The following is a 15,760-nucleotide window of genomic DNA, read 5'->3' on the forward strand; positions in this document are numbered from 1 at the left end:
TGAGAATTTTTCCAAGCAGCTGTCAATTCTTTCCCAAGGGTCGAATCTGTGGCGCTTCCTAATTCTGTCCCCTGTTGGGCTCTTCATTTCCACTTTCTGCTCTACTGAGTGGGGCCCTTCCAAGAAGCAGTCCTTTTTCTCACCTGTCCCCAGACAAAACTAAGCAGTAACTAAACTCTGCTGTAGCATCACCATGGCCTACCAGGTGTCTGAGGCTTTCACCTCTGTCTTCCCTCAGCCCTTCTGAACTCCTCCCCTGATTTATCCCCAAGGAGCCCAGTTAGACCCTTTGCATGCAGCCAGACATCCATTGAATTGAAGGGGTGAAGAAGGCAGCCATGAGAAAGATCCACAACACTGAGGATTCAATATGGCAAACCGTTATCGCCCCCACCCCACCCCCACCGACCTATGCACAGAAATATGCAGACACTGGGATACCTCAACTACAGGATGGCACTTGGGAGCCAGTATGAACACAATAAAGGGAAATAGGGCTATTGGACAAGGCAGACTGTTATACTAAAGAGATACCAAGAATAGGTTCTAGGAATGTAGAGGAGGAAGTGATTAAATGAAATAATGGATGTGAAAGTGCTTTGTAAACCTTGAACCACTGTTCCCTTGTAGAAAGGATTATTGTTATTGTTACAAGTGAGCTGACATTCCTGGGAGAAAAGTAAAAAATAAATGCTGAGAAAGAGATGGGAGGCTTGGCAGAGAGCCCTGTGGGACCTGATTCCCTGAGTGAGCTCAGCCTGGACCTAAGTGGTAAGGCTGACAGAATCCTTGGCTGGGAAGGAAAACTTCTGGAAACATGAAGACTCCGTGTTCCCAGGGTGCCTTGTTTGTACCTCTGTTGTAGCACTTGCCACATTCTGCTGCTAAGTCGCTTCAGTCGTGTCCGACTCTGTGCGACCCCATAGACGGCAGCCCACCAGGCTCTGCCGTCCCTGGGATTCTCCAGGCAAGAACACTGGAGTGGGTTGCCATTTCCTTCTCCAATGCATGAAAGTGAAAAGTGAAAGTGAAGTCGTTCAGTTGTGTCTGACTCGTAACGACCCCATGGACTGCAGCCTACCAAGCTCCTCCGTCTATGGGATTTTCCAGGCAAGAGAACTGGAGTGGGGTGCCATTGCCACATTCTACAAGTGTCTAAAGCAGTCTGGGTGGACAGTAAACCCTTGGACTACGGTGACTGGCAGAGCTGGGCTCGAACCCACGCCTGTCACTCTCTAGCTAGGCCAGTTACTTCCCCTGCATGCATGCTTAGTCGCTCAGTCGTATCCAACTCTTTGCGATCCCATGGGCCGTAATCCCCCAGGCTCCTCTGGCCATGGGATTCTCCAGGCAAGAATACTGGAGTGGGTTACCATTTCCTACTCCAAGTTACTTCCCTTAGCCATATCAAAAAAGGGAACACCAGTTCTCTACAGGTTGCACTGAGGTTTGTGAGCTCAAAGTGCCTTGTGTGGTACCTGGTGTGCAATAGGACTTGGGAGCTTTTTGTTTCATTCCAGTCACTAACCAGGATGCTTTCTGAGAGCAAGAATACAGCCTTATTCATTTAAGTAATCCCTCAGTGCTTTTATGGTTCTGAATTGAACTGGGATCAAAGAGCAGTTCATTGTCCAACCCCTTCATTTTATACAGGAGAAACTGAGAGGCCCAGAAGGCAACTGTGACTTGTTCGCATCCCACTGGCACTTTACGGCTGAATCCTAAACTTGCATCGTCTTAATCTCAGTTTGGCCTCCGTGCAGGAAAGATGAGAAGGAGGGAGACCTGTGCCCCTGATCCATTGTGCAAGGCAGAGTCATGGAAGAACCCAGAATTCCCTGGGCCTAACCTCTGTCTCAGGCAATTGTGAGAAGGTTCTGAAAATAGTTCTAATAGAGTCCCCAGACTCAAGAGCAAAGGGCAAGTGGGGGCTTTGACCAGGGTCAAGGCTACCTAAATCAACTTTATCAAAGGGAAATTGCAAATGAAGTGAGGTTATTAATATTTCAGAGCTACTCTATGTAATTTCCAGATTGATCCCTGGAAATGTCAGGACATATAATTACATCTCACCTTTTTATTTTAAGAATGCACAGAATTTCTCAGATTCTCTGGGGAAAGGAAAAAAAAAAAGCATTGCCTGGAGGAGGAAATGTTGATTGAATTAAGAGATGTCAATGAAATCTGGAATTCTAAGCATAAACAAGAGTCCCATTTGGCTGGAAAATTATATCTTTGAAGAATCAGAGGCAAATGGCATTCATTGGAGAGAGTGAAATGACCCACCAAAATGGATGACAGGAGCACAGCTTCTGACATTAAAAAAGAAGAGCACTCAACTCATACCAAGCATGGGCTTTCCTTTCCACACTGGTAGCAGTGATTGCATCTTTCTGCATCAAGGCGTGTCCCTTCCTGGATCTGGGAAATCATGTGGGCAAACTGGCTAAGTGACATTCACATCCAAATAGGGGAAATGGGAACTGAGCCAGGTGAATGCACAAGCGGCGAGGAAGGCAAGGCCTCGGCAGTAGTTAGAAAAACGAGGACCTGGTGGGCTGCCACCCTGCAGAGACCTTCTCTTGGGGTCGTGGTCCTGGACAAGGAAGAGTACCAACTGACCGTGAGTAGAAAGGGTACTAAGCACGAGAATCAAAGCCCACAAGTGTGGCTCAGTGATTGTGGCAGTTCAGGAGCACACAGGTGCACACCCCTCCATTATTGCCTCCTAGGATTCTTGGATTGCCTAATTCATTTGGGTTTGCCAAGCACAATGAAGTCCACCTGGGAAGCCCAGGTGGTAAAGCTAGTGGTAAACAGCCCGCCTGCCCATGCAGGAGACATGAGCAACTCAGTTTCCATCCCTGCATCAGGAAGATCCCCTGGAGGAGGGCATGGCAACCCACCGCAGTATTCTTGCCTGGAGAAGCCCATGGACAGAGAGGCCTCGCAGGCCTCCATAGGGTCACAAAGAGTCAGACACAAGTGAAGCAACTTAGCACACACACACGCATGAGGTTCACATATCTGAGTTGCTAGTCTACAGAAACATGCATCATTCGGCCGGTCCACTGGAATCAGCTTTGATTCTCCCGGGCATAGGGTGGTAATAAGTCAGTTCCTTTGGGGAGGGATAAGTTAGGAATATCTTAGTCCCAGACACTGAATTTGAAACTCCTGCTGCTGCTGTTCTGTGCAACCCTGTGTACTGCAGCCTGCCAGGCTCCTCTGTCCATGGGATTCTCTAGGCAAGAATACTGAAGTGGATTGCCATGCCCTCCTCCAGGGGATCTTCCCAACCCAGGAATTGAGCCAGGGTCTCCTGCATTGCAGGCAGATTCTTTACCGTTTGAGCCACCATGGAAGCCCTATTTTTTTTTTTTTTTTCATTAAAAAAAAAATGTATTTGTTTCTGTCTTTTTTTTTATTTAGTTTTTGGAAGCCCAGTTTAACTCTAGTATATGTAAAATAGATAAACAACAAGGGCCTACTGTATAGCACAGGAAACTATACTCAATATTCTATAATAACCTTTAAGGAAAAGAATCTGAAAAAAAAAAGATACATAGGTATATATATGTATAACTGAATTACTTTGCTGTATACCTGAAAGTAATGCAACATTGTAAGTCAACTGTGTGTTCTGGGCTGTGCTAAGTCACATTGGGCTGCCGTGCCCTCCTCCTGGGGATCTTCCCAACCTAGGGATCGCACCTGTGTCTCTTATGTCTCGTGCATTGGCAGGCGAGTTCTTTACCACTAGCAGGACCAGGAAGAGAAGTGAAGTGAAGTGAAGTCGCTCAGTCATGTCCGACTCTTTGCGACCCCATGGATTGTAGCCCACCAAGCTCCTAGGTCCATGGGATTTTCCAGGCATGAATACTGGAGTGGGTTGTTTCCTTCTCCAGGGGATCTTCCTGACCCAGGGATGGAACCCGGGTCTCCCGCATTGTAGGCAGACGCTTTACCGTCTGAGCTACCAGGGAAGTCCTGCAGTACAAACAGTACCTGGGGAGCCCTGTAAATCAACTATACTTCGATTTAAAAAAAGACAGTCAATCCCTGTTTCCAGAGAGAAATAGACACCACTAAATCAAGAGGTTGGCCTACAATGTCTCCCTGATTCCCTAAGAGAAAGTCAAATAGCGCCTGAACTATGCGGGGGCTGGGGAGTTGCGGGGGGAGAAGCTGTGTCCTATGCATTGGCAGGTGGATTCTTAACCGCTGGACCACTGCGGAAGCCCTCCTTTTTCTATCTACTCTTTGCAATTTCCATTTCTACCACAGATGCCTGGACTACCGTGTGCAAACTGTTGGACTAATTTCTCTTAAATCATGGACCACATGACACCCTACTCAAAACACTCTGATTTTTACAGAGACTGTATTGCATTGCTTATATAAATCAGGAAGAAAAAAAATTTTTTTTAATGACCTCCATCATCAAAGGTAAAGATTGAATCTTGACTTAATGTTTTAAGCCCTCTACTTGCCCCTTCTTTTCGCTATAGTTTCTTCCTGGATGCTTTCTTCAAGAATGCTATCTTAAACAAAAAAAAAAAAAAAAAAATTAACAAAAAACAAAAAAAAATAAAAATAAAAAAAACAAAAAAAAAAAAAAAAAAAGAATGCTATCTTACATTGATTAATGCAAAATTTTCCACATTGAATTCCAGGAGACATCTGAATGACTCAAGGGACTTTTCCTGGTGGTTCCGTGGTTAACACTACACCTTCCAATGCAGGGAGTGCAGGTTCAATCCCTGGTCAGGGAGCTAAGATCCCCCTTGGCTTGCTGCCAAAAAAACCAACAGAAGCAATATTGTAACAAATTCAATAAAAACTTTAAAAATAGTCCACATCAAAAAAAGAACAGTCTTAAAAAGGAATGACTCAAAATATCAGTGGAGATTCTATGATGAGTTTCCCTACTTAAAAAAAAAAACTTTTTTCAGCCAGAGAATTTGGCTCAGCCTTTAATATTGTTAATACATGTTGTTATGTTATATTACAACCCTCCTTGAGCATGTGATGTTTCCTTTTTTCCTAAAGTGAAAGTGAAGGTCACCCAGTCGTGCCCGACTCTTTGTGACCCCATGGACTGCCAGGCTCCTCTGTCCATGGAATTCTCCAGGCCAGAAGACTGGAGCGGGTGGCTGTTCATTTCTCCAGGGGGGTCTTCCCACCCCAGGAGTCAAACCCAGGTCTCCTGCATTGCAGGCAGATTCATTACCAGCTGAGCCACCAGGGAAGCCCTTTTTCCTAAGAACATCTGTTAATATTCTGGTGAACTTAAAATCAGTAGCATGTGGTTCATAGCTTGAATGGGGCTGGCTGGGCATGTTGCCCCGTCTGAGCCAGCTTCTGCCTCCCTGATTGCCTCTCCACTTCCCGGAAGTTGTATGAGATCAAGGTACACTGCCCCATTTTGGAGGGGAGAAAATTGAGGCTCAAGGGTTTTTATTCAGCTAGGGTCACAAATAAAGAAAACCAGAACCTAGGTTTAAATTCCAATTCTGAACAAAATCTCTGACTTTCATAGTCTTTCCACCTACTAGGGCAATAAGCATATTGATAACTAACATTTTCTGTTTATAATCCTCATTTTTGTACATTTTACATTAAGTCACTACAGAGAGTATGTAGGCTGGTTTGTCTTTCCCTCTTTCCTTCTCTTCCTCCCTCCTTTTCCTCCTCTCTCGTCCTTCTCTCCCTCCCTCTCTTTCTTTTTTTCTCTCTTTCTCTCTCTCTCCACTAGATAATACATTCCCAAAGGACAGAACTACATTATTCAAAATACTAATACTTATAATAGATACGTGCACACATTTAATATACACACAGTGGAGACGTTCCTGATGGTCCAGTGTTTAAGACTCCATGCTTCCACTGCAGGGTTTGATCTCTGGTCGGAGAGTTAAGATCCCACATGCCGCATGGTGTGGCCAAAAATAAAAATATACACACACAATGCTCAAACTATGAATGCCTGTGTCATCCGCTTTTTCTGAATGCCTGCTCATCTCTCCCCTTCACATCTTCATGTAGATAATCGAGTGTTAAGAACTGTCAGAACTGAGAGGAAGTTAAGCAATCAGCTAGTCCATCTTCAGTTTCCCAAATGCAGAGTGCAGAGAGGGTATGACTTGAGCAAGCTTGGCATCAAGGCAAGAGCTGAGCCAATCCCCTGGCAGAGCCAGCCTGAATCTCAAAGTCCACAGAGATCTGCTGCACTTAGCTGCTGCTAAGTCGCTTCAGTCGTGTCCAACTCTCTGCGACCCCATAGACGGCAGCCCACCAGGCTCTGCCGTCCCTGGGATTCTCCAGGCAAGAACACTGGAGTGGGTTGCCATTTCCTTCTCCAATGCATGAAAGTGAAAAGTGAAAGTGAAGTCGCTCAGTCGTGTCCAACTTTTAGCAACCCCATGGACTGCAGCCCACCAGGCTCCTCCGTCCATGGGATTTTCCAGGCAAGAGTACTGGAGTGGGGTGCCATTGCCTTCTCTGCCGCTGCACTTAAGCGGTTTCTAAACTGCAGTGGAAGAGCAGGTGGCGCCCCATCTCATGTCTTGAGTGGAATTCAGGAGTCCTCAGGGAGCTCTGGGCAGTCACGGGCCACATCCTGTGGGTCACTCACGTGTCTTTGTGAGGGAAGTTTCTTTGTCACAGCCCAGCTGCTTCCTGCCTCCATATTAAGGCCTCCATGCCAGTCTGCAGGGAAGCAGCCTCAGGGTTCCCTGACTTTGGCTCCCACCCAGACCCTGCCAGGCTCTGCTGCTTCCTGCGGCAAGTCAGCCTCTCACACATCTGCTCACCAAGGTCCTGGTCCTCTTTATGAGAATTCTCTTCTGGGCTGTTGCCGAAGCATGGACAAGAGAGTTAGGAGACAGACGTTCTCCCAGACATATAGGACTATAGGAATGTGTCTGGTCAGCTCGGATGCTCCCCTCTTCCTCCTCTGTGGCGGGCATGGGGCTGGCCTTGGGTGGTAGCAGGATGAGCAGTGGGGATGGAATGAAAGAGCATACTTAGTGCCTCCGTCTTATTTTGTTCTTTTGGACAAATAACCTTTCAAAAGTTCCGTCGTTCATTGGTATATTCATTTATTCCACAAATACCTGATGGGCCGCTAAGGAGGGCTGAGCACTGTGGGGTTAGAGCAGTGGGCAAAGGCGCCGGGCATAAGGCGTCTCTCCCTGACCTTGGCCCTCTGGCCTGCTGCCCCTCCCCCACAGGTAGCTGCTGTCACCAGTCTCTTGCATGTCCTCCCACAGAGGTTCTATTCCACATGCAGATGTACACGGTCCACTTTGGTTTTCCACACACCCAGCATCACATACTCTGATCTTTTAAAGCAAATGTTCTGGTGGGCAGTTTTCAAGTTGCCCCCTCAATCAGTGACCTGGGACTGTTCTAGAATGTTTGAGAACTGAGCACCTTTAGCCCAACATTGCTCTTCAGTATAGAAAGGGTTGCAAAGAGTCCCACATGACTTAGCGACTGAACAACAACAAATAGAAAGCCCTAGAAATCCCTGCACTGGGGCCTGAGGGGGAAAAGTTCCTGGATCCTTGGAGTAGGGGTCTTGCTACATGTCTGGGGTTAGACAAGGCCGAATCACAACTTCAGCTTAGTTCTGGCAACAAATGTATCTTCTTCCTAGTGCGGGGGAGTCACTAGTTCCCCCTGTCTGGAACCTTCACTCCTGTTCCAAATGATGCAGACAGCCAGGAGCTTGCAGCTTAGGGGTAGGTGGGGCTGTGGCAAGAATTTCAGTGCAAGGGCCCAGGTTCTCCACCGGAGCCATCACAGGCCTGCGGTCCTGGAGTTCAGGATGCTGTGGTGAGCAAGTCGAGAGGGGAGGGGCAGACTGACAACAAAGTGAACAAGGCGATGTCAACCATTAAAGATGCGGATGAAGTAACTGGGGAGACTTTCCTGGTGGTCCAGTGATTATGACTCCATGCTTCCACTGCAGAGGGTGCTGGTTCAATCCCTAATCTGGGAACTAAGATCCCACATGCCACGTGGAGCAGCCAATAAAAAGAAAAGTAACTGGAGATGCGACATAGTGACTGGAAAGGGCTCTGACCAGGACAGGGGTGGGAGACTTGTGAGCAGGTAGATTTGAGAGATCTGAATCTTAACAAGGACTCAACCCGGGGATGAGCATTCTGGACAGAGGGGAGCAGTGCTCGGCAGAGAACTGGCAAGCTGGTGGGCAGGGATTAAGTCGGAGGCCAGCGAGGAAGTGGGATTTTATTCTGATGGGGAGAAGTGAGCATGCTACAGGCTCTGTGAGCTCTGTTTCCTACTGGTAAAATTCCTGGTTTGGATTCAGTAATCTTCCAGCTCTCTGGTTTCATGACTACATTCTTTTATTCAAAGATGTTATTGAACCGCCAGGGTGGCCACATTTAGCAAATGAAAACATAGGACGCCCAGTTAGATTTGAATTTCAGATCAATGACCAATTCTCCCGTATTATAAACCTATGCCCGAGTGTCAGAGTATCTTCCATGTTCCAGGGCCCCCGCTAGCAGTCAGCTCAGGTTTGAATAATTCACTTCACATAACCCCACAGCCTACTGCCTTTGGAGGAGCTCATCAGACATGAAGGTTAGAGTCTGGTGTGGCTTGGGAGTGAGGGATTAACCAGCTTCAAAAATCCACTTTGGCCCCAAATTGTGACCTTGAACTGCTGATTCCTTTGGGTGCCCCAGCTTGTTAGCCGCCCACACAGCATTGATCAAAACGCCTTTGACATCCCTGCATCCAGGTATGTATCGTGTTGTGTGGGGAGGTTTCTTGGGTGACCAAATATAGATTCTGGCCTTTTTCATGAGAATTATGAGAAGGGAGGGGAGTGTGCTCAGCACCAACCTATTATCCTCACCGAGGGTGTGGCTGTGAGACCTGAGGTAAAGTTTCAAGGTTGGAAGACTCCGGAGAGAGACGACATGGCTGTGGGCTCCTCGTCTCACCATGGGGTCCGTCTGTGTGCAAAACCCACCTGGCCCCGTACTCTGTATCCAAGGCATGCAGGTGTTCCATAGGGCAACCCCAGGCATGGTCTATGGCTACTCCAGAAAAGGCAGGGAGGGGCAAATAATCCCGGAGAAAAAGTAATCTCCTTAAGTCAAGGTCTCAGGAAAACTAGATCCTGAATGAGGGATTTGGGCGTGGCCCTGCTGGGACTTCCTTCTGCCAGATGACAAGCCTACAGTTCCTGAACTCAGGACCCAGCTCTGAGGCATCTTCTCTGGTTAGTTCGTGGTGCTGTCAGGAGGGCTCCAACCCTTGGTTACCTGCTGTTGGAGTCCATGTTACACAAGGGGGTGGGTGACCCCATCTCCATCAGTAACCGTCTGACCCATGGCCATGCCTCACATTCAGCCCTGTTTGTAGTCCCGAGTTCACTTCTGGTATGTGGGATGTGTTGGGGGAAGAAGAGCCTGAGGGGGCCTGGAGATTCAGTCGCTCCCCAGGACATGGGGGCTCAGTCACTTTCTCCATCCATCAGTGTCCTCCTGGACATGACCCAGGCCTCGGCTGGACTTGAGGTGGTGGGCACATGTGGCAGCCCTTGCCCTCCAGAATGCCACAGGCAGCCCAGAGGCCCATAGAGCATCCTGTCTGGAGTGTCCAGAAGTGAGGGCTGTCCATTCCCTCCCCACAGTCTCGGTGGCTGTGTAGCAGAAGTTGGAAACGTCATCTGCCTGCCCAGCTGACTGGCTGGCTGAGGAAGGCTTCCCTTTGTCCTGTCACAGAGCTCCACTACCCCCCAGGTCCCCTGCTTGCCCCATCCTGCAGTACGCTGCTTCTCTCAGGGGCAAGACAGCACTTGCTCCTATTTGAGGCCCATCATAGAGCTGCTGGTAGAATGTCCACTCCCTGAGGGCAGGGACTTTGTCTAATGTGGCTCCTGCTGTGTCCCCAGTAGGTGCCAAATGTTTGGTGAGTAAATGAAGGAATGGTGTAGCCCTGACACCTAGAGAACCATGGGGATCAGCTTCTCCAAACTGTGTGTTACAGGAAGGGAACTGAGCAGCCCTGAGGTAAAGGTCAGCCCACACCCTTGCAGAGGAGGACAGAGCCAGGCTACACTGAGGTCTGGTGACACCCAGACCAGCCTTCCCAGCTTGCTTGCCCTGCCTGGTGGGGCCACTGACTGGGGTGTCCACGCCCCCTGGTGGCTGAGGCTGAAACAGACCGGGCCACTGGCAGCAGCTGATGACCCCGAGATGAGATGGGAGATTTACTTCCGGTTCACGTTACTTCTGAGCAGTTTGTATTTAACCCTTTAGGGGAGTGTCTCTGTTCAGAACCCTGTGTTCAGTAGCAGGACATCCTCCAGGGCCACACAGACACTCGCTCTGGGCAGAGCATACCTACCTGCAGACGTAGCCTGAATATCAAGTTGCGCAGACACATGACATTCAGAATCATAGTTAGAAACATTCAAAGCAAAACAAGCACACACTGACCAAGTGGCCCACTTCTAAGGATCTATTTCAGAGAGCTTTTCTTCATACAGGGAACTCCTAACTTAGTGTAAGAATGTTACAATTTTTAAAACGACGTTTGTTGTACCAGTCATAATTCATTGAGCATTGCATTTTTCATAAAGCATCACCATAACAGTCCCTTTAGGCTTCCCTGGTGGCTCAGTGGTAAAGAATCTGCCTGCCAATGAAGGAGATGTGAGTTCGCTCCCTGGGTTAGGAAGATACCCTGAAGAAGGAAATGCAACTCACTCCAGTATTCTTGCCTGGGAAATCCCATGGACAGAGGAGCCTGCAGGGCTACAGTCCATTGGGGTCACAAGAAATTGGGATCCAACTTAGCGACTAAACAATAGTCCTTTTATTTTCCAGTCCTTGAAGAAAGTATCAGAAGATATCAAAGTGCTAAGAAAACCTAATTCACATAGAAATGAATTGTTTCCTTTTTTCCCCAACCAACTGCATTGTAATCTCACCCCATGAGCATGAATTTGTGGTCAAATACTTTTAAACTTGTCAGCGATGCCCCCTCCCCTCTCAGACCCCTTGCAGGTGTCAGGCTTCACTTGGCACTTCTGAGCTGACTGGGATTGTATTAGGGAAAGAAGGCGGTGTGGTTCAAATGGAAGAAGCGATGTGAGGCGCTGGACAGACAGAAACATAGTATGAACCTCCCCAAATAGCTTTCTTTATGGGGAAATATAAACTCAAAGAGCTCAAGGAGACCAAAGGGGAAGCCAACACACGAGGAATACTTCAAATCCCCAGGCCCGCAGGAGCCCATCGGCCAGGGGCTGAGGTCCAGGCCCCCTCTAGGTGCAGGCCAGCGGGGACCTGGCCACAGTGACTGCGAATGCTGACACCTGCATGTTGTGGGCAGGCGTCCACGGTGGCACCTGCTGGACTGGCCTCGGGATGGCCCATGTGTCCTTCCCTCTGGGCTGTCCCATGGACCCACCCACCCTACACCAGGCTTGGGCCAAAACGTTCCCCAGTGAAACCCAGCAACCACAAGGAGTACTCCTCGCAAGGGGACAGGTGCGAGTGAGCAAAGAATATCCTGGGACCATTCAGGGAGGAGCCTCCAGGTGGGAGGCATGACTGGGCCTCAGGCAGGTGAAGATGGCCAGGAATGGGCAGAGTGAGTGGCAGGACTTCCGAGGACTGGGGGTGAATGTTACTGAGGACTAGTAATGATGCCTTTCCCAGGTATTTGGTCCTTGGGCCAGCTGCCCTGGCCACCTGCTAGCCTCTGTGAGGTCCATTCCATTTCTCAGCCCTGTGGATGCCTCCTGGCTGAGTTCTTATCATCTGCTTCCCAAGTGTGTTCTTTACATTATGTCAAATCACTCACACATCCAGTGGCCAGCAATTCTGCCTGGGGACTGTGGCCCAAAGGCATCTTCAAAAGTGCCCTTAAAAAGTCAAGGCCACCTGGGCATCCTCTCAGGGCAGAGGGAGGAGAGCAACACAAGGGTCTTGATACAGCACAGGTGGCAGGAAGGTCCTATCCATGCGCATTAAAAGCACGGCACAACCCAAGAGAACTGCAAACACGTGCCAAAATAAATGCTCAGATGCACCCACAGCAGCACTACTCATAACAGCCACAAGGGGGCAGCAGCCCAAAGCTCATCAATGGTGACTGGCTAAAACGTGGTCCATCCATCATCCAACAGACCATTATTTAGCCATAAAAAAGAAATGAAGCAATGATACCTGCTCTCATGTAGAAAAATCTTGAAGACATGAAGCTGAGTGAAAGCAGCCAGACACAAAAAGACATGTTACACTATTCCATTTATGTGAAATGCCCAGATCAATCAAATCCATAGCGACTGACAGTCGATCAGTGGTTGTCAGAGACTGGGGAGAGAATGGAATGACTGCTAAGGGAGATGGGGTCTCCTTTTGTGGTGATGCAAGTGTTCTGGAACTAGACAGAGGTGCTGGTTGTACACAGTAAATGTACTGAATGCCACTCAATTGTAGACATTAAATTTTATGTGACTTTCACCTCAAAAAGGAAAAATAAAACCCCCAGGTACATGAAGGCTGACCCGTGTGTTTTCTAAGAACACAGGAAACAGGACACTGGGAATGCAAGGAAGTCTGGCTTGTGGAGAGCCAGGAACAGGCAGGGCTGTGGGCTGTGCCTGTCATGTCTCAGCGGCCCCCTTCCCTGGAGCAGGGCTGGACCGAGGACCATCCTCACTAGAGGGGGAGGAGATGCGGGTTTCCCTCAGGTCCTCCATGCAGGGTCTGGGGCTCTGCATCCTCATGCCTGTGGGTTACAGCAGAAGGCCCCTGTGGCCCTGCTGGCTTAGAGTCTTCACCAGGCCACATGTGAGGGGCGTGCGCACAGCACAACAAAGACACAGTGAGTGACGGCTCCTGCAAGTTATTTTACTTTGAATACACAGGAAAAAAAATCTACAAACAAGAAGCTCTGTTCTACGGCTCTTTTAAACAATACTTTGTATTTACAAAAAAAATTTTTTGTGTGATTAAAAGCACCAGCTGAAAATACAGGCTGCTAAAAAGACACTGAAAATCCATTAAAAGACAGTATGCCAAACATACATTAAAAACATTTTAGGGAAACAAAGATGATGCAACCAACACATCTCACCCACTGTGCCAGATAGCCTTTTCCGATTTCCCTGCCTGTGTTCCCAGTAAGTGGGGCGGGGAGTGCTTACCCCAGGGGGAGGACCCTGGCCTCCCCCATGGGCGACTGTGGGGATCCAACTACGTGTCTGAGAGGGAACCGGCACCTCCTGGACCAGCATCCTCAGAGCCGCAGGACCTGAGGGCCACCATCACTGACAGGAGGAAGCGGGAGGCACACAAAAGGGAGTCTGAACAGCTTTCAACAATTAACCTGCCAAGAGCAATCTTTCTGCTACGCCCTCACACCCCCCCGTATGCTTAAGCATTTGGAGTTTTTGTTTTTTTCTGAACACCCAGCTATATGACACTGGCTGTAATATATCTCTGGAGCTTGTGTGCAGTCTGTCTTAAATTCTTATGATTGAGAAACCGTGAGGCACTGAACTTGGACTTACAGGAGGGTATTTACAACAGCTTTCTGTGGCTGAAGGCGCTGCAGTAAGGGGAAGTTCAAAGCTTGCGCGCACGCATGTACATGCGGGTTGGCGTCCATACAGCTAGAGCGGGGCATTAAATATCGAGTACTGAAGTTTTAACTGTAAACTTAAGAACTCACCTTTAACTTTACATATACATAGATAACAAAGTGGTCACTAAAAGCACTTCAACATCAGGACAAGACATTAAGTTTTGAGGTTCTTATTTCAACTGCTCTACATACAAAATGCCCTAGAAGCAAAGAAAGGTTTAAATAAATACTCAAACAATGTAAAGCAGGACTGAAGAAATATGGGTCTGGAGAGGCTGCACACTGTGGAGTCCAGGCTAGCAGGTGCAACTTGTAGCGAGATAGGTGCTCTATCCCTTTGGTGGAAGAGAGGACCTCTGCGGGGGGACCATCAAAGGGGGAGGAAGACAGGATGGGGACAGCTCGTGAACAGGCAGCAGACCACCTCTGCAGGCCTCAGAGACCCAGGGGCAGCCCCGAGGAGCACGGGACAGGGCTGGACTCTTGAGTGACCCAGGATGACACAGAGAGGGCAGGTCCTTTTCGAACAAAACTTGGCCAGCCTGTCCTTTCAACCAGGCTGTCCCTTCATTCAGTAGCTTACTAGCATGCCTGTTGCTGGCCCCTAAGAGGGCAGCAGGGCCCTGATGTGGGCAGTGACCCAGAACAAGGAGGTCTGTTGATAGCCCTGCTACTGGCTAAGGCACACCCAGGCCTTGGGGCCCAAGCAGCTGACCTGAGCAATCCCAACATTCCTTTCGTCACAGACACTGAGGCTTTGAGAAGCAGCTTTCACAGTGTTGGGTAACAAGACCTGAACCAACAAGCAGTCATAACTAGCAAAACCACGCACCACCCTCATCAGGGAGACCCTCCCAGGCACTGGAAGCCAAATGGGGCCAGGCTGCTGCCGTGACGGCCCCCAATGTCACTGTCACCCGGGGCATCACCTTGACTATTCAAAAGGAGCACAGAACCAAAACGGCTGTCTGGGCCTGGCAGAGCCTCCTGGGGTCCAGCTCAGGAAGACGTTACAATGCTGTCCCGAGACCCAAGGCAGGTAGGTCTCCTCCTCCCCTCTAAAGACAGGGCAGGGTACCAAGGGAATGGCTGCCTGCAAAGTGGTAGAGCCGAGTTGGGCTGAGAAAGGTCCCTCCCACCCTGCGCTATGGACTCTGACAGGCAGAAGGTGGCTGATACACACAGGAGTCTCAGCTCCAGGCACCAGCTCTGGCTGGGAAGCAACACACAGGCACACACGTAGGTCAACACCAGCAGGTGCACTCCCACAGCCGGACAGTGAGCCCAGTCAAGGTGCAGATGCTCAGAAGTCAAGTTCCTGCCAAAAGGATGGATGCTGACCAGAAAGGCAAGCCAGGAAAAGCACTGGGGTGAGACAAGCATTTCTGTCCCTGACAGGCACCATCACTTCTTCCCTCCAACTGTGGGTCAGACACTGGCATCTTGCCTCTGGGCGCAGGAAGCTGCCATGAGCAGAGGAAACACTCTGGCCCAGCAAGGAGGCCTGTGGAAGTCATGTGGTACCTCAGTGGCACCGACCACCCGTGCATGCAGGGTCAGGACCGGGCTGATGGCCAACACCCGCTTCCCTAGCAAGCCACTCTCTTGACGACACAACTCAGACACGGAAACAGGACCAGCAGTTCAAACCCACTATGAAGGATGGCTCTGGAGTCAGCTCCAGCAGCCCACAGGCAGCCACAGCACTCAGACTCCTGGCCCCTGGCAACAATGGCCAGCTGGCCTGTCCTGGGAGGACAGGAATCAGCCCTCCACGCTCCCCAGGGACCCAGGCTGCTCTGGAGACAGTCGGGAAAGAAGCCTGAAGACAACCACGCCAGCACGTCTTCAGGGAAAGCTCAAGTGCCATCTGGGTGGAAGTCAGGGACACACCAGGCCCCCACGGAGGCTTGTAGAAGCTGAGAGGCCCCGTGCAGGAGTCTCACAGGAGGCTGGCCAGGCTGGTGTTTGGTCCGTTCTGAGCTTGGAACTGCACGGGGGGCGGGCCGTCTGTCCACTGCAGGGAAAGAGGACACACGGGTGAGGGCCTTCCTAGTGAGCAGCAGGGGGGTACTGGGCTGCGTGTCTGCGCCTGGAATGTTGCTCTCCTCAG

General features: G+C 49.6%; 1 protein-coding gene across 2 annotated transcripts in view; it reads right to left on the reverse strand.

Annotated features, from left to right (window-relative positions):
- Positions 1-12,890: 12,890 nt before the first annotated feature.
- MAU2 (MAU2 sister chromatid cohesion factor) overlaps positions 12,891-15,760 on the reverse strand; it is a 36,247-nt gene continuing 33,377 nt past the window's right edge. For both annotated transcript variants that reach the window (XM_055540427.1, XM_055540416.1), the window contains exon 19: positions 12,891-15,664. In XM_055540427.1, coding sequence (XP_055396402.1) covers positions 15,590-15,664 — 75 coding nt within the window. In that variant the 3' untranslated portion in view covers positions 12,891-15,589. The remainder of the gene's footprint in view (positions 15,665-15,760) is intronic.

Source organism: Bubalus kerabau, chromosome 1 (assembly GCF_029407905.1).
Source record: "Bubalus kerabau isolate K-KA32 ecotype Philippines breed swamp buffalo chromosome 1, PCC_UOA_SB_1v2, whole genome shotgun sequence".
Classification (NCBI taxonomy): Eukaryota; Metazoa; Chordata; class Mammalia; order Artiodactyla; family Bovidae; genus Bubalus; species Bubalus kerabau.